The following is a 22,723-nucleotide window of genomic DNA, read 5'->3' on the forward strand; positions in this document are numbered from 1 at the left end:
TTTTAAACCAACTTTTTTCTTTCATATCTTGAGTGGTGAACTCTACAATTCTATGAAGTTTTGAGAATTAGATTCTGCAAAATGTAGGCTTTAATCCCCAAAGGCCTTAGGTAATTCCTTAGTCCTTTCTAGACTTTAATTAAATTATTTTTAAGACTTGCTTAATTAATTAGAATTTTTATATTTGTTTTAAAGGTTTCAATAGTCAATAGACCAACTTTTTTCATAGTTTATTTTAACTAAGGGACTTGGCCACTTGGGTCTATCTGACCTCTTAGACTTTGCTTAACCTCTTTCTATTTTGTCATATGGCCCTACAGACGGCTCTTTATAGCATTGTCAAGAGTACATACATTGCTAAGGCATGTATACATATATTACAAGTATTCTTCCAATTGAATTACAATAAAAATAATTGCTCTTCCAAGCAGTGTAAATATTTGTTTATTATATTTCATCATTGTAACTAATGAATCACATCATTTGTATGGTTGGACCTTTTATGGTATATACATACGTATATGTTTGCATCTTAAAAGTTACACAAGGAAGTGTGTAACTTCTATCTATATTCGTGTGTAATATAAACATGTGTGGTTGCTGCTTTGGTGACTGAGACATATTAAATAATGTACATTGAATGAATGAATGGATAAAGTAGGCCAAAGAGATGACTGTCTGAACCAGTACTCGTCAGTCTTTATGCTGAAGCTTATGCGTATTCAAGTATGGCACCAGTGTGATTGAATCCACATGATATCTCTAATGCTTTCACATTCTTCCCAAAAGTAACCTTTGTGGGATTTATGTAGTCAACATCAGTTCCATGACCCTATAAAATGAAAGGAAATCCGTTTACAGAAGAAACGTCATATAACCAAAACGAAAAGAAATATCTAATCAAAGAGAGACTGCATTGGTCCTACAGTGAAAAGAAATAATGGGTAACAAATGCAAAACCAAATTAAATGGGGTCGCAGATCACAGCAAGCCAAAAAGGTGTTAAATATGGAAACTTGCCTAATGACTGCATTCTAGAACCTTCCTCAACCCAGATGTGGAAAAGAAATATAGTTTATTAATTTATGTTCAAGGAGAAGCAGAAAGTTGAAATAGCAAACATGCATGAATATTTATTATTGTTCCAATTTTCACTCATGTACTTGGTAAACCGATAACGTTATAATTCCGTTATTTTGAGCTACAAACTGTCAGAGGAAGAAAACCTAAGCAAGAAAAAGAAGCAACAATTTTAACAAACATAATGTTGACTGAAACCTAGAACTTGTCACAATTCTTCCAAAATTTATACTAGTAGTCCTCCACATCTTCACATGTCTGAGGTCTTAGAATTTGGAAAAAAAACAAGCACTGTCTTACCAACACCATCTAATAGAAATAATAATGAACACTGAAAGTGAAATCTTAAAACACATGGAAAAGCAATGTCCTAACAAAATTTCAAAGCGTGACCCACCCTTTTTTCTCTTTTCTATTTATTTAATATTTTACACCTCCAATCACAAACTTTTAGTGACCAGAAACAAGGAATGTTTTTTTTTTTTTTCTTTTTCTCAAAAAACAAGAATAAGTTGGCATGTCAAATAGGAAATACTGGACCTTAAGAAACATAGATAGCTACCACTGATCAATGATGACAAGATATAAAATGACAAACATAAGTTATATGTACCACATATGAATAATTAAAGAACCACAAGAAAGCAGAGAAAACTGAACATCTTGCGAAACTAATTTACCAGAAAAAACATCTTATAAAACTAATCAGTGTCTTATACAAGTCTTGTTTTTTCACTGGTTTTCTCAATGCAATTAGATGAAATCTTATGTAATGCAGTAAATGGACTCAAAAGGGCAGCAACAAAAAATGTGAAATAGCATGCAAAAGATCCTAGGAACAAGACATATCACCTAATTCCCAGTGAAAGGAATCATCAAAAAGATCTGCACTGCAGCCAAAAGCAACTTCTATCCAATGAGTCCTATTGTCAAATGCCACAACTGCTGGCTAGTGGCTGGGTGTGTCCGCAATTTTAAGTTTGTGAGAATAAGAGGTTACATATAACCTGGCTTAAATGTTATTTCCAATTTAACCATCCTGTATTTGTCCCATTGATGTTGGGCACAGTCAGAAATTAGCCTACAATTGTTTGTGTGGTGGGCTTCAGGATTTAGAAATGTTGGATATACACTAGGTATGGGATTAGAAATGCTTGCAGGATCTTGTTCCATTTTGTTTTTGCTTGAAATGGAAGCTGATTTCAAGAATAAGACAGCAGCAAAACACGAAAATTAGGTTTTAGGTATTGTACTTTGTTCTTCTTTATTTTCATCTAATGAAATCATGTTTCTCATCAAAACAAAATTATATTTACCATATAAAAATGTGTTTTATTAGAACGAAAGAGTTAGCTTTAAGTTTGAGCAACCCAACACATTGTCTAATTTTTATTTTCTTCTCTTAATTTTTCTTTTAAATTGAGTGCATATAGTTCTAACTTATTGAAAAATAAATATTATAGTATACAAAACTAAAATTAATGGAAATTAACTTCCGTAAAAATAATAATTTTAAACCTAGTTTTGTTGCTTTCACATGTCTACCTGAATTTCAAAATATTTGTAATAGGTTCAATAATTTATTTATTTTTTAAAAACACCAATTTTAAAATATGTCCTTACTTAAAATAGAGAAAAATATAAGAAATATCAAATAAATAGCAATAAATTTAATGAAAAATAAAATTTTAGAAGATAGTGTTTGTAATTTTTTGGAAAAATATTTTGATATTAGAATTAAAAGGTGTTCTAAGATTTAATTATACATTCACCAAGACAATTAATCCTAGATTTTTGCTATTTGTCTATGTGCAACACTCCTGTCCATACCTACAAAATGTAGCATCCAACGCAACTTTTTGCATTTCATGACTATTGTTTCACTCAAAGTTTCATGTGGTACAGTCGTACAGAATAACTACTATAATAATGCAGTTGAAAATTATGTAGGAGAGCTGGAAGCAAACCAGTTGTCCTCCAGAAGAATGTCCTTCTTCAGAAAATGTTCCGTGTGAACCTCCCCAACCCCATGTGAAAATACTGCCTTCTGAAATCAAACACAAATTTACATAATTTGAGTCCAGTTTCCATAAAAAGGAGAGAGAGAGAGAGAGAGAGAGAGAGAGAGAGAGAGAGTACTGCATCAAATCATGATAAAAGCACATCACAATTTAAACATCAAGCACGTACCATGAAATTAATGCATATTAAAAAGTGCGCACAAACATTGATTAATGCACTCGTAAAAAGCTAGGAAAAAAGAAAGAACGAGGAAGTGACATACAAGCACAATATGATTGAGGTGTTGTTGAGATAACTATTGGGAATAAAAGTAGCACGGTTCCACAGAGGTCCTTGCATATCCCAGAGCTACATATGTGTTAGATTATTGAGTAAAATTGGGATGCTAGGAGCAAGATCAACTGCTACTCTGATGCAGATTATATGGGGACATTTTATTAGACTTCATTTATGTCAATTTGGGAGTTGATATTTTATTCTAATGTTTGGTTTCATGTTATGAAGGGTTGAGGGGGATTTCTTTATTACTATTAAGGACCGTTTGGTTCGGGGAATGAAGACTTGGGAATGAGTATGAGATTTCATTCTCATGTTTGGTAAGTACAGTCTTGAGAATGTGTTACCTTTTGCATGGGTATGGGATACTCATGGAAGGAGTAATCTGAAACCCTTGGGCCCCCTTGGGTTTTGCTATTCCCATCCCTTGGAAATGTATTTATTGCAATTTTTCATGACCAAATTATCTCCATAATAAATTGAAAATACCATTTGTTCTAAAATCAGAGACTGGAGGAACAAGAGAAATTTTGAAGACAAGATCGGGGATCGGCTGGAGGAATAATGGGACAATTTTATATTGGTCTGCTCTTTTGGCATCGGTTTCTTCGGAATTCAGAAACTTATCCATTTCTGAAATTCTGATTAACTGGAAGGTAGCAGTGGGATATTCTTCCTAGGTCTCAGCTCTAGGTTTTCTTGCTGGGGCAATTGTATCTTTTTTTCTTGCTTTTTCTGTCTGGTTCATGTTGTTTCTTTGTTTCATTGAAGTGGATTTCCTGTCAACTGCTTTGTGTTGAGCAATAAAATTTTGTTTCTTCCCAAAAAAAGTTCTAAGCACTAACAACTTAAAATACATAATAAATAAAGGTACTACTGGAAAACTAAACAAATTTTGATTCCTATATAGACAAACCAAACATTGGAATGAGAATAAAAGTTTTTTCATGGTTACCATTCCCAGCAATTCCAAAAGCTGTAATGGGAATGAATCATTCCCATCCCTCTGAAATGGGCATAGGAATTACATTAGATCTAACCAAACTTGTCTTTTGTTGAATTTGATTTGTGTAGTGTCATGTTCATGTTGAGTAGTAATCAACTCTAACCATACTTGTTTAATTAATTCTGACATTAATCTGACATGTTTGTTAATTGCATTATGTTCGGATCAACATGCATACCTCGTGAATCAGAAACTCAAGAGTAGGACTTATTATTTCTATACCAAAACTATCACTCATATACCATACAAAATAAAAATCCACTCGACAAGCAACTAGAAAACACTAAAAGAAAAGAAAAGCGAAAACCCCTCCAATTCTATAAGAATTCATACAATACTAGATCAACGAATAAGAGAAGTAAATAAAAATAAGACATTTTGTTTATACAATATCAGTTAAGCAGATTTCTCATGACAATCGGGTTATTCATGTTTGACACTAACTAGACTTGTTTATTATTTGTGGTAGCAGGTCATGCCATTTTTGAACTCGTGTCATTTTCAACCCAACCCTCTAATTTTCTATTGGCTTTATGTCATGTTGAAAATTGTTGCACCTAGATGGTGCACTCATTTGCAAATTCAATGACAGAATGCATGCTAATAATTTTACTATGAGCCAAACATGAACCTACATGGTGCAATTTAATTTTGACTATAAAAATAGTTCTTACCAGAAATTGCTGCGGTATGCTTCCAACCACAAGATACCTGTATATTGGCATTTGTTCAAGCTATTACATGTAAATTATAAAGTAAATTAAGCATTTGAATATTAGACGTGGCGGATCTCATTCAAAGGCTACAAACAAAAAAACACAAATTTTACCCACATTGTTCCCTTAGATGATTTACCATTTAACAGTTGAGATGCAATTGACATTTAATAAAAAAGAAATTCATTTTATTACTTTCTTGGAAACAAATACACATTAATGGTGTCCATTTTTTCAGCCTCTCTGTCTCTCTCTCTCTCTCTCTCTCTCTCTCTCTCTGTGTCTCTCTATTTCCCTTATTTAACTTTCTCTCTGTCAGATTACCCTCTCCTTCTCTAAACTCTAATTTCTTCACCATCTTCCAGCAGTAAGTACCTGCACTTTCAACGGTGACTGCACCCCCACCTTCAGATGGACCATAGGAGAGAGAATCCAAAGTTATGTCAACGAGATTTTTGTACCCAAATGGACCATCTTTTACAACAACCCCCGGTGTAGTAAATATGTATCTCAACCTTTAGATGGGGAATCATCTAGGGGTAAATGTGTAAACATTTGTGGGTTTTTTTTTTCCCGTAGCCATAAATGGGACCCAGACTTAACTAGTCAGTTTTTGGGTATTTCTAGTTACTCTGACAAATTTTCCTTTCGTTCATATCTCAAGCTCCTAACTCAAAAGATTAATTAAGATAATAGCAAAGGAGCATCAGGAAATAGAACATGCTCTATGTTGTTTTGAAGAAAAATCATGCAAGAAACCCAAAAAGCATTAAGTCTGAATAAAGTGTGGTATAAACCTTGATTACAGAGGATTCCAAGAAAGGACCTTGAACTCTTTCAGGCTGATGAAAAACATCTGTAGTACTGAACACCAAAACATACAAATAAACCAACGATAATATCAAAATTCTGCATTCTGAAACTGTAACTACTAGCAAACCAAAACAAATGTTTTATGCAGCAATTTAAAAACTAAACAAATGTTTCAAGCCACAATCAAAAAAAAAACTTCAGGTGGAATATACCCAATACCAAGGCAACCATTTTCATTTGAACCCCAACTGTATAGTTCTCCACCACCTATGTGAAACAAGAAAAAAAAAAAAAAAGGTCAAATAGGATAAAATGCTTACAAGTAAATTGCAAATTGGTGATTGGAGTGAAAAAGAGAGACTGCGGTGGAATGGAACACATGAAAATGCACAACAAGCTGTAGGATCATTCATAATAAGAATGACAAAATCATTATGCATCTTTTCTTAAACATGAGAATACATCCTACAGGTTTCCATTTTTACTCGTACCAATGTTATCCCTTCATTTTCTTGAATTAGAGTCAGCTTCCATTTATTTAGGCAGATATGCAGTTCACTAAAAAGCAATTAACAGAACATACTCTTTCATGGACCCACGAACATTGAGAATAATCGGATTAGAGGGAAGTTGTCAAACTTGCAATATGGTTCGTATTAAAACTTGACTTAATCAAGGAAAATTGGTGGAAAATATTATTAGTTGGAAGATAAATAGGCTGCAATGTAAAGGACAAAAGGAAAACTGATAGATGCTGGTTGAGTTTGGCTTGCTAGTTTCTATTAGGGCAATTTTATATTTTAACCCCTTTTAATGAAGGGACTTACTTTATTGACCTTTGCGGGAAAACTCTTACATTTCATGACTCTTTGGCCATTTTCGGACAAAAATATCCCTCAGGAATGGCTGCAGCACCATGTGAAGTAGCTGCAGCACCAGTTCATCTTGTTCATCTTTTAACCCAGATCTGTAAAATCCCTAAACCCAAATTTATAAACTCAGCAAGCAAAATCAACCTCCATCCTTCAAAATCCATAGAGATCAGATCAGATGACCAAAACCATCTAAACATATATATTTCTTTTGTTTGGATTGCCATCAAATATTCATGCATAGGAACAGATTAAAACAAATAAGGAGAAAAAACTCAAATCAACAAGATAGAACACAAATCTGCCCCCAATAAGCGTGCAGTCCAAGGACCACTTGTAGAATACTAAAGAAAATCAAATCCACAATGTATGCACTGGGTTTAACATTACCAAACAAATGGGAAAAACTAAAGCAACCCAGAGAGAGCCATCGGCATATTTTTTTCTTTTACTGAAAACAAAAAGAATTACAAGATCAAGCCTTGGGCAATAGCTTGATTGGTTCTGAAATTAGTAGTTTCATATACTGGAAGTTCTTCCCTGTACCTTCCAATCCTAACAAGGTGATCAAGCTCAAAAAGATCCGAGCTTGAATAGCTCTCAGCATCATGACCATCATCACTTTCTTCATCTTCTGCATCTTCACAGAAACTTCTCCCCCGCCGTGTAGTGAATTAACACCCCCTGTGATCTTGTCCTTGATGTATTCTAGAGTTAAAACAGATATAGCAAACACACAGATAATACCAGCAAAATAAGACACACGAGGAACACCAAGATTTGTTCTCGAGGTTCGGCAAACTTTGCCTACGTCCCCGTGTGATCCTTAGAGAATCACAGCTGCACTATGTATAGAATAAGAGTACAAGAACTTATTGAAACCCTAGACTACCCAACTCGCAGCCGCTCTCTTCTCTCTTGCACAAATAGCTCTCTTGTGTTTTTCCCTCTTGAAAAACCCTTCCCTTGAAGTCACTCACCCTTGAGTCTCTAACCCGAGTCTCCCTTTGAGTTTCTTCCCTAGAAGTCTCTAGCTATACTTATTTTTATGAGACTTGCAGCAGCCTATTTATAGAGCATAGACTTACCACTTACAATATGGATTCCTAATCCTAATAGAATTAGGTAATCTACCTATTAGCTAATTCTATTCCCTTGTACACAAGGAAAACCCTTTAGAACTCCTTCCCACACTAGGAAAGTCTTGTGCAAGTCCTATTTGTCTTCCAAAATCGTACCCCACTAGGAAAACACCAAACTACCCCACTGCCCAGTCTCCCTACTGCTCTTGTGTCTCCCTACTGCTCTTGGCCAGACCTGTAGCTTCCTCCAGAAATTTCCGACGAGACAAAAACACAACACGCCGGTGGCGTACACTTAACACGAACGTCCTCCACGTGTCCCCTAAGCGCAAGCCCCAAGTCTCCGAGGAGCGCGTTCCAGTCGGCGTCGATTAAGACATTAGAGGATTACCCCTTCCAGATCTGAAGCTTCTTCTCAGTCTTCACCACAAAACTATTTCCTTTAGCTCATCTTTGGTTTTTGAACGGAATGGAACAGAAAAAAAAAAAAAAAAAATACAACAATAACAGAAAGAGAGATCTGTAGGGTTTTTGACTTGATGAGAGAGAGAGAGAGAGTTAGGGTGGGATGGAGATGGAGAGGCAAATGACAAATTTTTTGTCTTTGATAGGAGTTTTTATAGTAGGGGCATTATAGACATTTCAAGTCAAAAAAGGGTTAGAAAAGTAAAGATTTCACAAATAGGGTTAAACAAGTAGGAACCACATCAAAAAGGGTTATTTAGTATACAAAACCTAGATCCTAAAAGCTTTAGATAGTAGTAAACAAAACCTAGCAAGAGATATCAAGCAACACAAACTAACATTCCCCATTGTAAGTAGGCCCACACATTGTCAATAACCTAAACAAACAAAATTTGCACATGCAGATCGATTAAATTACATAATCGGAATTACCAAGATTCAAAAACAAGACTAGAGAGACGGCCAAACCTCTAATACCATGTTAGGTTACTACTGATTCCAAAAGCTTAAGTTAATAGGAGACAACCCAACAATATACATCAAGTTGAATACACATACTAACAATTTCAATCTTGTGAATCCTCTTCTAAGTATAATACAAAGAGGGAAAAGAAACAAAAAAATCTAGCATGGCTACTCTTCATGGCATTAAAGGGTCTCTTTAATGGACCGCCTTTATAAAGTAAGACTTAATCTTATAACCCATGAATCATCGGTTTCTATTCATCAATTTATGCACTCTTATATAACTTCCATCACTCCTTCAAGCACACGATCAGGACTCAGGATCTGACTGCACTAATTAATTGAGGTGGCATGTACACATCAGCTACCACCTCATGGTCAGATAAAATTGTACAAACATCATTACTCCTTCAAGCTTATCTACTTCAGATTTCTCAACACGATTCAAACACTTCAACTCCTTTCTTTAACAAATCTTTCTCCTAGGTTCAAAAATCTTCTTTCTTCTCAAAGTTCAGACAAGATGATCTCTTTTGCAGTCTTCATCTACTATGGTAGAGTGTTTTTCTTCTCTATAGTTCTTACCTCCTCTATACCCTTTATATTTTCTTCGTTTTGCTTTTCTTCAGAAATCTGAATAGCCTGTTTGTTTTTCATTTTTTTTCTTCTCTTTTCTTCGTTTTGCTTTTCTTCAAAAATCTGAATTGCCTCTTTAATTTTTTATATTAGTTTTCTTGAAAAACCATAAGTATCGTCTGTATCTGAAGGAGAAAGGAGCTAAATCTGAAGTTTATATGAAGGAGCTGTAAACTAAATCTGACGTATTGTCTATGTCTTAAGGAGATCAGATCACCCATTTCCCCATTATGGGTCGTGAATGCACCAATCAGGGCTCGGACGGGGGACATCCGATCCCGGTAACTCTAAATCAATCTCATTGCCCATGTTATTACTTTTTGGAGCATTTATAAATTATGCTCTCAATCAAAACTTGTTTCATTCATGTAAGCAGATGACTAAAGAATGATGATGAAGATGACAACGATGATGATGACGATGACATGATGTTGATTGACTTCATTTAAGAAGATGATAAGATAATTAACTTACTTGTTAGGACACATGTGTGATAGCCACCACATGCGACTTCTTCCGAGCATGGTAGTTTGCTAATCATGGACGGTGTTGTTGCAGTGTTCCCCTTTCCAACCCCCTATTTTCCATTAAACAGAATTATGAATAAGTTTGGTATATAGATAATAGATTTTAAAGAAATATTTAATGAGATCCACATCCATATCTATGATTAGGCACAGATCCACTGAATGGGGGCAATACCTCCACTAAGATTTCAAAAGACATGGGGAGTTTAATGGGAATTATCATAAAATTAAAGAATAAATAAATTTATTTCTATTTGTTGTGGTTTTGTCTCGTCGGAAATTTCTGGAGGAAGCTACAGTTCTGGCCAAGAGCAGTAGGGAGACTGGGCAGTGGGGTAGTTTGTTGTTTTCCTAGTGGGGTACGATTTTGGAAGACAAATAGGACTTGCACAAGACTTTCCTAGTGTGGGAAGGAGTTCTAAAGGGTTTTCCTTGTGTACAAGGGAATAGAATTAGCTAATAGGTAGATTACCTAATTCTATTAGGATTAGGAATCCATATTGTAAGTGGTAAGTCTATGCTCTATAAATAGGCTGCTGCAAGTCTCATAAAAAAAAATATATATAGCTAGAGACTTCTAGGGAAGAAACTCAAAGGGAGACTCGGGTTAGAAACTCAAGGGTGAGTGACTTCAAGGGAAGGGTTTTTCAAGAGGGAAAAACACAAGAGAGCTATTTGTGCAAGAGAGAAGAGAGCGGCTGCAAGTTGGGTAGTCTAGGGTTTCAATAAGTTCTTGTACTCTTATTCTATACATAGTGCAGCTGTGATTCTCTAAGGATCACACGGGGACGTAGGCAAAGTTAGCCGAACCTCGATAACAAATCTTGGTGTTCTTTGTGTTTACTTTTGCTGCCATATTGTGTGTTGTTTGCTATATCTGTTTTAACTCTAGAATACATCAAGGACAAGATCACAGGGGGTGTTAATTCACTACAATTGGTATCAGAGCCAGGTTGGTAATAGGTGTCCGCGATGTCTAGAGGAGGTCGAAGCATGGACTTAGGGGATTTAAGGCCTGCTTTGAAGCCATATGATGGCAAGGATGATTTTACAGATTGGCAACGGATGATGAAGAACGTGCTGGTGCAGCAGGATCTGGATGATGCACTTCTTGGTGAGAAGCCGACAACCACGTCAGAAGGAACATGGAACAAGGTTCTCAAGAAGGCCAAGAGTTCAATAGAGATCCACCTCACAAGATCCGTGAGGTCTCACATCACAGAGGCGATGACAGCAAAAGAAGCATGGGACAAGTTAGAGAGTGTTTATATGGGCAAGACGGTGTCCAATAAACTCTTCTTGAAGGATGAACTCTTCGGGCTTCGACTAGAAGAAGGTGGAGATGTAGCGGATCATGTATGCAAATTTCAGCATTGCATAGCTAATCTCGACAAGGTCGAAGAAGTTTACAAGGATGATGATAAGGCTATCATCTTGCTGAGATCCCTGCCATCTTCTTTCAAGCACTTCCGAACAACTTTGATGTTTGGAAAGGAGACTCCAAAGCTTGATGACGTGGTGCAAGCGCTCCAGTCATATGCAAAGTTAGATGATTTAACTGAAGGCACTCAGTCATCACAAGGCCTTTACGCTAAGGGCAAGGAGAAGAGTCGAGGGAAGGAAAGGAGGGGCAGATCTAGCAAAAAGGGGAAGTCCAATGATTCCGATGAAGAAGGTGGTTGCTTCGAGTGTGGTTCACTAGACCACTGGAAAAGGGATTGCCAGATATGGCTGGAGAAGAAGAAGAAAAAGGATGAAAACTCAAGTAACGTCGTGGTCGACGATGGGGAGCTTTTGGTGGTATCTTCAGGTAATTCTACTCCACATGCTTGGTATTTGGACTCCGGATGTAGTTTTCATATGTGTGCAAACAAGGAGTGGTTTCATACATATGAGGAATCTAGTAAGGGCAAAGTTTTGTTGGGGGATAACTCTGTGTGCAAGATTCATGGCGTCGGTACAGTCAAGGTGAAGATGCAAGATGGAATTGTTAGGTTGCTTGGGAATGTGCGATATATTCCTACATTGAAAAGAAATCTTATCTCTCTTGGAACTCTAGAGAAGAATGGGTATGCATTCAAGTCTAGAGCAGGGAAGCTCCAAGTCTCAAAAGGATTAAGTGTGATCCTGAAGGGAGTTGTGCAATCTAATAATCTCTACAAGCTTTCCGGGGTTATAGTGATAGGTGGAGCAGCTGCGTCTACCAAAGAGAGCTTGGATGTTGAGCTCATGGAGCATTGTAACAAGGGAGAGCAAGGGCATCATCTCACAAAGGAAGAGTCTCATCAAATAAGTGCTACGGCTAAGGAAGAAGAAGCAACAAATCATGATTGTTGCTTGGTTAGTTATTCATCAAAGATTGACTTCAAGGATGCAGCAAGGGAAGTCAATAAAGATGAGGAAGGTTTGATTGTTGTTAAGGAAGATGCAACCATAAAGGCAATCAAGGTGGTTATGAAGGTAAATCCAGTTCAAGAGAAGGCCAACTCTGAGCTGGTGGAGCATAACACAAGGGTTGAAGAGTTTGGGCAGCAACAACAATCAACAAAGGTTCAAGAACAGGTGGAGAAAAAGAGCACAAGGCAGTCCAAGCCCAAAAGTACCATCAAGCTAACTCATAAGTTTTGGTGGGAAAAGGACAGAGGTTACTATGGTGTTAGTAAGGGAAATCCGGCTACATTCAAGGGGGCTTGTGAGAGTAAGGAATGGGAACGTCGGAGGTGTGCTAGGTTGTCTCTACAAAGGAACTTCAGTTGGAAGTTAGTTCCTAAATCCAAGGAGAACGTTGGCTATGAATGGGTTTATGGAACAAAAGGCGAAGAGAATCTTGAGGCTGCAATTAAGATTCGAAGGTACAAGCTCGGGTTGAGCTTGCTCAATCTTCAAAGTTAGTTGATTGAGGTGGAGCACCTTCTCACTTAAGGTGCATTGAGGCAATAGGTTTTTTGCCAATGTGAAGGGGTTTTGGAGGTTTGTTCGAGGTTACTTCAAGACTAGAGAATATCTCGAAGGTACAACATTCATGGCTTTGGTTCCGACTCGCCAAGGTGGAGATTGTTGTGGTTTTGTCTCGTCGGAAATTTCTGGAGGAAGCTACAGTTCTGGCCAAGAGCAGTAGGGAGACTGGGCAGTGGGGTAGTTTGTTGTTTTCCTAGTGGGGTACGATTTTGGAAGACAAATAGGACTTGCACAAGACTTTCCTAGTGTGGGAAGGAGTTCTAAAGGGTTTTCCTTGTGTACAAGGGAATAGAATTAGCTAATAGGTAGATTACCTAATTCTATTAGGATTAGGAATCCATATTGTAAGTGGTAAGTCTATGCTCTATAAATAGGCTGCTGCAAGTCTCATAAAAAAAAAATATATAGCTAGAGACTTCTAGGGAAGAAACTCAAAGGGAGACTCGGGTTAGAAACTCAAGGGTGAGTGACTTCAAGGGAAGGGTTTTTCAAGAGGGAAAAACACAAGAGAGCTATTTGTGCAAGAGAGAAGAGAGCGGCTGCAAGTTGGGTAGTCTAGGGTTTCAATAAGTTCTTGTACTCTTATTCTATACATAGTGCAGCTGTGATTCTCTAAGGATCACACGGGGACGTAGGCAAAGTTAGCCGAACCTCGATAACAAATCTTGGTGTTCTTTGTGTTTACTTTTGCTGCCATATTGTGTGTTGTTTGCTATATCTGTTTTAACTCTAGAATACATCAAGGACAAGATCACAGGGGGTGTTAATTCACTACACTATTTACATCCACCGGAAAGAAATCAGGAATCAATATGAAATTAAACAGAATTGGCTTACATACATACAGTAACATGCAAGGTTCCTTTCATAATTAGGAAGATTATTGTGACTCATTTCTTCTGGTCTGTGTAGAAATTGAAAAACATGTTACAAGAAGATGCAAGGATTTCTTATTCAGTGTTGTGACCCAGTCATTTTGTGTCCTAGTTTTTGAGGATTTTTCATGCCACAGTATCCGTGTCATACTATGTTTGTGCATCCTAGGTTTGAAAAATTTTGATTTCAATGAAACTTGTCACATGTGTAGTCCTTATGTGGGGCTTCTTTTTACTCCAACAGAAGATAGAAATACAGAAGCAAAAAGTGCTTTGAAGAAAAGTTTAACTTCCTCAGAAAGAATGGAATCAAGTAAATACATTCTAAATTTAACTTAGTCCATTCAATTATGACATTGATTAAGAAATAAATTATATATGCTTCTAGTCAATCTACTTTTTTTAAGAAATGCATAACAGGAATTTGAAAGTTATAGTTTTTTTAATATCTTTTTGTGGATTGATTATAATAAATGGTTTTTCTTGGATAATAAAGTTACTTTTTCTAGGACGTTATAGTATTTGCTATTGTACATTAATTGCTTAGTTAAAACAATTTAATTACAAAGAATCTTTCAAAAGTCTGCTAAGTTTTATTTTATTCGTTATTACTTGTGGTTTTGTAGTAGATTAGAATTGACTTATTAGAGACTTTCATCTTGGCCAAAATTATAATATGTTAATATCAATGCTCGCATTACCCACTAAAAGAAGATCCTGGCTCCACCCCTGTCTATGATAGTCAATATCATTTAAAGCACTATCTGCAACTTACCACTTTATCTACTGCTCTTTCACCAAATATGAACATGGATCCATTTTCTGCAAAATATGGAAAAGCAAATGATATAACAAAGATCTTTTAGATTCAGCAAGTGAATCTATACCACAGAATAGTTCAAAAAAAAAAAAAAAAAAATACCATCAATGCATGCTGAATGAAGCAAACCAGCAGCGACCTTTTTAACCTATGCATTTATAACATTGAAGTTGAATGAGCAAAAATATTAATAATAATAAAAACAAATATATTTGGATACTAAATATGAATCAGAAACTTGAAAGTTTGGCTAGTGCTTGTACCTTGGTCCCCTCAAGTTTCTTGATAAGCCTTGGTGTATATTCACTGCAAAAGACATTTATTGGTATAAAAAGAAAATGCAAACCCAAAATTATTGCTAGATAGTTGATAGTTCCAGAAGGGAGATGCGCCCATGGTGGATGCCACCACTCAAACATATTTTGTGGAAAACCAATACACTCTTAATTACTATAAATTTAAGCAAACTGAAGGCTGTTTTTTTCCTTTAAAAAAAAAAAACAAAAGAAACTTCTATTAATCGCAAACTCAAACTATAAAGCAATGGACAAGAAGACTATTTCTACAGTGCATATCAAACCAAAACACAAAACTGAAACAGATCAGCCTCGAAACTCAAGAAAAAAAAAAGTCCAACTGATAGCTTCCTTCCAGACTATCAAAATGGCTGACAAATTCACACCCTAAAGACACTAGAAGTAGAGGCAAGATGACCAAAAAATCACTATATCCCACAACTTTTCCACATCCGCCTCTATATAATCTTCAAAATTCTTAAGGCAAATGTTGGATGCCATGATAGGATATAATCCATGTCATTTTAAATTTTGGATTATATCATTTGATTTATCACATTTGCATTTGTATATGTGTTATTGCCATGCTGAACTGTCCACATCATTTTGTGTTCCATATCTGGCCATGCAAGTGCTGTGATAAAAATTGATGCAGGACCAGGTGTCAGTGGTTGTACTTCATTAACTACAGTGATGTCGGACCAAGTGTGGTCTGATATAAATTGAAGCAGAACAAAGATTGTGCTGATAGTAATAGACATAAAATTGTTCTCTAAAAGAAAAATAAAGAGAAAAAAAGATAAATACGAGAAACAAGAGAAAGAGGAAGAATGGAGAGAGAAGTAGAAGAAAGAAGCTAAAAAACAAAATTCAAGGTAAACTTAATGAGATCCCATGATCTGTACCGTCCACTTTAAGGTTTTGTTCAGGGATCATTCCTACAAAAAAAAAAATCAGTCAAACCGGAAATCATTTTAGCTATCTACTTGTGCTCAAATAAATAGAGGTATACAATGTTCCCCATAAATACTGAAACAATCAAAGTGGTAATCAAATGACTAAACGATTTATAATTTGGCTGTTTTTTGCAGGGACGATCCTTGAAGAGGAACATAAAAAATGGATTGTTCGGATCATGGGACCGCATTGCGGGGTGACCCCAACAAAGTGGTCCTCTAGTTAAGTCCTCAACTTAGATCCTAATTGTATAGATATATGACACTTTTGTTTTTTAAGAGGAAACAATGACTTTATTAAACAGGTCAAACGAGTATAAAGGAAGCATCCAGCAGAGGACAAGAGGTCCACAATAACAACAGAACAAAGAAAACAATCTCTAGAGAGCCTACAATCTCAAAAACCTTCCTACTACAACAAAACTATCACAACCAACAACAATAATCACCCAACTACAGCTCCCCAATCAGCATGAAGGAAAAATAAATATCGCTCAGATATGCAGCAACTAATGCCCACAAAGAAGCCCAAAAACACACTATCCCATAATGCAAGTGCCTCCTCTTCCTTCTTATTTTAAAAAATTCTAGCATTTCTCCCTAACCAAATTTCCCGAAAGTTAGTCAACATGTCCACAAAAATTTTGCCATACTACCTCCACCTAAAGTATAATGACACTCAAAAAGTAGTGATACACAAGATTCCCCACAATCAGGATTAAGGTACTGTCACTTTTCAATTGATCCCATTTGATTTAAATGGATAGGGTATTTTGAAAGGTACACATGTTTGCTTAGATATTAGCTCACAGGAGGGTAACACTTGTGATAACATTCGATGTAGGAGGCCTAGTGTGAGTATTTTGCCATCATCATGGTGTATTATGTGTAAATTTGGAGAGGAGGTTATTGATCACTTACTTACTCCAATGCTCTTTGTGGAGTTAGGACTTAAGACCGAATTTGGGTTGTAGCTATGGGTCTTACTGAGGGAACTTCACCAGTTCCAACAAAGCATAGGGAAGATAATGTCTATGTATACAGCTAAACATTTGCATAAAAGAAATCAAATGCCACCTGGTACTTTTGAAAATTCCTAAAATGCCTGATTCATGGCCATGACCAAGTCTTCCAGACCCTCCTCCCCAACTTAAGGACTCACCTTCATCTGGTGAAGAATATATAAACAATAAATAAGGGGAAAAAAACACAAAACAAAATCTTACTATTGTAAGTGATTAACTAAATTCACAATATGAAAAAGATTTAACATTTTGAAAATTTCCATATACCAGTAACAGCCACTGAGTGCTCTGATCCCAAAGCTACCATCTTAATGGTCATTCCAGCCAAGCATTCAACTTTGGTTGGTACAGGAACTGCTTTTGGCGCCCCTGCATATGAAGAGAATATAGCATTTACTGAAAACAAGTTCCAATGTCAAATTTTTTCCAAAGGCTAAAACCCATTACTGAGAAATTTGATGAAGTGATTAACTAGAGTATAGAAGTTGACAATTTAGTAACTAAGATGACCTACAACACAATCAATACAAAGTAGAGTTTTTACTTTTTCCAAGGCCAAGCTGCCCATTTGAGTTCGTCCCCCACATGTATAGTTCTCCATCTGCTGCAAGGAAAACTGACATGTGAATGTGGTTGATGAAGAAAAAACAAAGCATTTGCATTAGAGGGAAGAGAAGGGAAAAAATAGAAGAGAGAGGGAGAGAGAGAGAGAGAGATAAAGCAATTCCACATTGTTACAAATCAAGCTAAAGTCACATTCATTAAATGAAAAACCCTGTATCACAACTTGTTCTGTGCATTCTACACTGAAATCTGTATGTTCAACCTAATAGCCGGTTCAATATTTCAGAAATGCACGTCAAAGTTCACCATCATTTTCACTTTGTACCAACTTGAGCCTAATTAACAGTTAACCATTGGTCTTGCCTCTCCCCCACCCCTCCCCCTAGATATAATAAAGATAAAAGCAAACTCAACTTCGTAATTTATCATCTCACAGCTAGAATATCATTGAATAAGTGCAAAATCTCCAAGGATTGTTGGTATGGGATTGTTGGTACGGGATTGTTGGGACCACAAGGTAATGTATGCAATAATCTAAACCATCAATTTTTTATGTCCTTACTCAAGGATCATCCTTGCAAATTTTAGCAAAATCAGAAATCATTAAGTCATCTAGCTGTGATAAAATAAAAAGACAATCGATAAACACTGAAATCATCATGATGATAATTAAATGGCTAAACAATTACTGATTTTGCTGACTTTTTGCATTATATGATTCTTAAAAAATGGATGGTTCAAATAATTGGACAACATTTCATTCAAGAGTTAAACTTTGTGTGTATATATACATATATATTTTGATGCTTCTAAAGAGGGATCCCTCTTATTAAGAAAAGAAAGCATTACTGGGGAACACTCACAATGTGGTCTGATGAATAAAACCGCCCATTTTTAAGTCTCCCATTAGGAATCATCCTTTCAAAGAAAGCCAAATTAGAAACCGCTTAGCCATTTAATTATCATCATGATCATTTTAGTGTTTATCAAAAATACAATGATTGTCTATTTATTTGACCAAAATTAGATAACTAAATGTTTCCAATTTGGCTGATTTTTGTAGGACCGATCCTTGGAAGGAAACCGAAAAATAAACATTTTGGATTGATGGACCACATTGCAAGCTGGACCCAATGTGTGGTTCCTTTTTTATTTATAAAGGCGAGAACCCTCTTTAGAAGCTCCTTATATATAAAGGATAACGTACTCTTATTCGACTCTGAATCTAAACCACACATTAAGTCAAGAGTCAACCTAATCAATAATCCAAATTCACAGTCTGAATGGCAAGAAAACATTTCCATATATGAATATAAGTAGAAGTCCTCATTTTAGTTTTTGAAATTGTGTAACATTTTGACCAAGCATCAAGTATCACAACTTATAATTGAATGCATGAAAGATGGCCCAAAATGTTCAAGGAAGCGGTTTGTTGTGGGTATTGCCTGACAGAATATGTTCTTCGCTAAGTGAGAGGGAAAGAGGATGTGGCAGGGGAAAGGGCCAAGGTTCTTTGGAGTATATTATTAAATGAAAATACAAGAGTACATAGTACAATACAGTTGGAAAGATGTCCACCTTCTTAAAAGTTCCCAGATAACAAGCTCTAGGATGTGAAAGTCCAAAAAAACAAATAAAAACAGTATAGTACCACAGCCCTAGAAAACACATAAGCTCTAGACCCTAGTACAACAGCAATAATGAAGCCCTAACACAAAACAGCCTCCCAATTAGATAAAATTGTATAAGAGAAATAATCCCTGAATGCTGGAGTGATTTACGCCCATAATGAGGCCCAAAAACAAACTCTCTCCCACAAATTATCCACCTCTTCCCCACTAACATAATAAAAAAACCTTCTATTTCTCACTCCAACCAGATTACCCACAAAACAGTCATTACTGCACACCTCCCCAACACCATACCCCTCTTCTCCCCTCAACAAACTTCAATCTCTCTGACAGAAAGCAGCACAAGATTCCGAAGTGTCCCACCTTAACCTACCCTCCCTGAACAACCTCCGCAAGGAGTTGTAGGATGCTGGCCCTCATATGGGTCCTCTTGGTGGAGAGAAATAAAAGAAATTTTTAAGATTATAGAGGGGCGGATGTGGACGAGTTGTGGAATAGAATATCTTTTTCGTCATCTCTTTGGGGCTTGGTTTCTAGTGTGCTAAGGGATGTGAATTTGTCTCCATCCTATTAGACTTAAAAGGCAACTATAAGTTAGATTTCTTCTTTGTTTTTTGAGTTTGAGGCTGATGATCTGTTTCTTTTTTTTTCTTTTTAATGTACTATAGAATTGTCCATTGTTGCTTGTCTAGTCTGAGCTTGATTAACAAAAGTTTCTTTCTTTTTAAGAAAAACAAATGCAGGTAAGGTTTATCATCATAAATTGGGTTTTCTTGTTGCTATAACCCACTGTAAAGATACATAATAAAAAAAGTGTCTTGCTATATTCAGGAAAGTAGTTAGTCTGCATAGCTTCCATCTCTATGTGTAGGGGATTTGGGGGCCTTGCCCATTTTCTTGCCATATAGCATACAAATTACAAAAATACTTATGGTTAGTTGTGGATGAAAAAATACCTGTAATAGCACAAGAGTGATGATAACCAGCTGAAATGTGAAGAACTTCCTTGTGAATTCCAGATACCTCCACTGGCTTCTGCAATGTGACAAACAAAAACCACACCAGTAGTCAAAAAGAGTAGAGGAGTAGTAAAGAAAAGATGAAGACCTGGCCATACATACACTAGTATAAGTCACATCATGTGATGTCCCAAGCTGCCCAAAATCATTGAGACCAGTGGCATAAACGCGGCCACTGTCTGTTAAGAAGAGAGTGTGAGCACCACCGCAAGCAATGGCTACAAGCCCTTGATCGTGAAAGGAAGAGCAAAGCAAAGGGACAGGCTTCCACTGAGAGTCCAAGTTCCCAAGCCCCAGCCTCCCATAGTCACCATTCCCCCAAACCGCCGCGACCCTCTTCCCTGCCTCACTCCCACTGCTCAACCACCTTCTCCCCAACCCCAAACTCGGTTTCATCCTCATCATCCTACTCCACATGTTTCGAAACTCAGAAATCAAACAAGGAAATTGAGGACGTTGAATACGTCTTCTTTTTCCTATGCCTGTGATGGCATCGATTTGTCTTCTAAAGCCTCATTTGGTTTATAATATATGGGGAAGCTGGGAGCGATAGTAACATACGGGGGGAAGCTCAGAGCCATAGATTAGAATTTGTACCTAATTATTCTACAATGAAGCGCTCCACCTTGTGGCCAAAAAAAGAAGAAGCCCTCCACCTAGGGATCGGCAAAATTTTTTGAGTTCGGCGAGCTCGGACTTGAATTATAAGAGTTCAATAGGATTTTTGGGCCAGGCCGGGTTGGGTTTGGGCTTTAATAAACAAGCCTAAAGCCTGCCCATCGGGCTTTGACTTGCGAGCTTGGAGGACCGGATCGGGCTAGGCCCGAATTGGCGGCCCAAAATGGGCCCAAAGCCTGTTTAGACACATATATCTTTAATAAAAAAAAATATAAGATTTTGGCTATGTTGTAATTTAAACATGAGACCTCACAGGGAAGGATGGCAGTGAGAACTAATTGCTATGGTTCACCCTATTATCATTCCTCCTATTCCTATAGGGGTGGTTGAAGAAGGGAACGAGGTACGAATGGAGAGATAAGTGCTTCTCTCCACCTTCAGTTGCTTGCATTCGCAGTGGGTAAAACCATCTCTCAATGACTTGACAAGCTTCAATTCTCAACAAACTGAGTTGACTAGTTTATTTGTCAAGTTTGTGAATCATAACATATTTAATAATTATTTCATTTATTTACTTCAATAAATTATTAATATGCTTATTAATTTATTATATAATACTATTATGTTAGTAATAGTGTAATACCATAAATAATAAACTTTTAAAATTATATACAACATTACAACTATAATAAAACATAAATATAAATATGTTTTATTATATATTTTATTACATATTTTTATAAACAAGCGATGCAATTGTTTTTTTAATGATCTGAACCATTCAAATTTTAGTTCCTCACTCAAAGATAAATCGTGCAAAAAATTATCTCAATCGAAGATGTAAAAGTGACATAACGGTGGTCAAATTAATGAGCGATTTTGCTTTTTCTAATGATAATCGAATGGGTAGATGAATTTCGATTTAACCGATTTTTTGTAAGAATGATCTTTGACTATGAGCATAGAAAATGAACATGTCAGATTGTTGAAATCACGTTGTGGTCTTCATAATTATGGAAACGACAAGGTTTCAATATGAAAGTTATTAGAATTATACTCTTCAAGTATATTTATATGTAGAAGCTCATATATCGATCGTGTTTTCAACGATCCGAACTGTTCAAACTTTAGTTCCCCACTCAAAGAGAATCCTTGCAAAAAATTAGCTCAATCGAAGATGTAAAAGTGACGTAACGGTGGTCGAATTAATGAATGATCATGGTTTTTCTAATGATAATCAAACATTCGAACGGGTAGATGAATTGCTATTTGACCGATTTTTTGTAAGGATGATCTTTAACTATCAACATATAAAATGAACGGTTCAGATCGTTGAATTAATGAACGATCGTGGTTATAAAATGAACGGTTCAGATCGTTGAATTAATGAACGATCATGGTTTAATAACTTTAATTATAGTTGTATTATAAAATTTTATTATAATAACTTTAATCACTATAGTTGTAAATTTGTAATGTTGTATATAATTTTAAAAGTTTATTATTTATGATATTACACAGTTTACACTATTACTATTTACTAACATTATATGATTATAGTATTATATAATAACTTAATAAGCATATTAATAATTTATTATAGTATACAAATAAAAAACCTATTAAATATGTTATGATTCACCAATTAGACAAATAAACTAGTCAGCTCAGTTGGTTGAGAATTAAAGTTTGTTCCATAAGGTCTCATGTTCGATTCACAACATAGTCTAAATCCTATATTTTTGATTGAAGATATATTGTGTGTAAATGGGCTTTGCGCCGGGCCTAAGTGGGCAGGCTTCAGGCGGGCGGGCTTCGAGCGGCCCATAGGCTTCAAGGGGATGGCCCAAGCCCAGCCCAATGACTATTCAGGCCGGCCCAGCTCTGCCCAAATTTTCGGCCAGATCGGGCTTCGGACCCAATAGGCCGGGCGGGCTTCGGGCCTTGGGCTTTTTGGTGACCCCTAGCTCTACCGATGTGTACCAAGACAAGTGGCCCATG

At 36.3% G+C, this 22,723-nt stretch overlaps 1 protein-coding gene across 3 annotated transcripts; it reads right to left on the bottom strand.

Moving 5' to 3' along the window:
• Nucleotides 1-375: 375 nt before the first annotated feature.
• RUG1 (Regulator of chromosome condensation (RCC1) family protein) lies at nt 376-20,747 on the bottom strand. 3 transcript variants are annotated; one of them, XM_086243252.1, is made up of 14 exons: nt 20,207-20,747; nt 20,042-20,120; nt 17,435-17,494; nt 17,158-17,259; nt 16,943-17,033; nt 14,877-14,919; nt 14,716-14,761; nt 14,569-14,615; nt 9,908-10,010; nt 6,126-6,180; nt 5,898-5,964; nt 5,059-5,095; nt 3,048-3,124; nt 376-832 (listed from the first exon to the last, which is right to left on the bottom strand). In XM_086243252.1, the coding sequence occupies exons 1-14, from the start codon at nt 20,519-20,521 to the stop codon at nt 713-715; spliced, it is 1,242 nt and encodes a 413-aa protein (XP_086099378.1). In that variant the 5' UTR covers nt 20,522-20,747; the 3' UTR covers nt 376-712. The 3 variants fall into 3 exon arrangements, with proteins under 3 accessions (XP_086099378.1, XP_086099377.1, XP_086099376.1); XM_086243251.1 differs by having other exon boundaries at nt 3,048-3,127; nt 17,435-17,491; nt 20,207-20,744; XM_086243250.1 differs by having other exon boundaries at nt 3,048-3,127; nt 20,207-20,744.
• Between the last annotated feature and the right edge of the window lie 1,976 nt (nt 20,748-22,723).

Source organism: Dryas octopetala, chromosome 5 (assembly GCF_963921425.1).
Source record: "Dryas octopetala chromosome 5, drDryOcto1.1, whole genome shotgun sequence".
NCBI lineage: Eukaryota > Viridiplantae > Streptophyta > Magnoliopsida > Rosales > Rosaceae > Dryas > Dryas octopetala.

What these genes read in the sequence shown, in the direction of transcription:
- RUG1 (XM_086243250.1), bottom strand. Translation starts at nt 20,521, where the DNA reads ATGTGGAGTAGGATGATGAGGATGAAACCGAGTTTGGGGTTGGGGAGA. An exon ending in GCACTCAGTGGCTGTTACTG is followed by an intron (nt 17,034 to 17,157) that starts GTATATGGAAAT and finishes ATTCTTCACCAG; the next exon opens with ATGAAGGTGAGTCCTTAAGT. An exon ending in AGAAACTTGAGGGGACCAAG is followed by an intron (nt 14,762 to 14,876) that starts GTACAAGCACTA and finishes ATAAATGCATAG; the next exon opens with GTTAAAAAGGTCGCTGCTGG.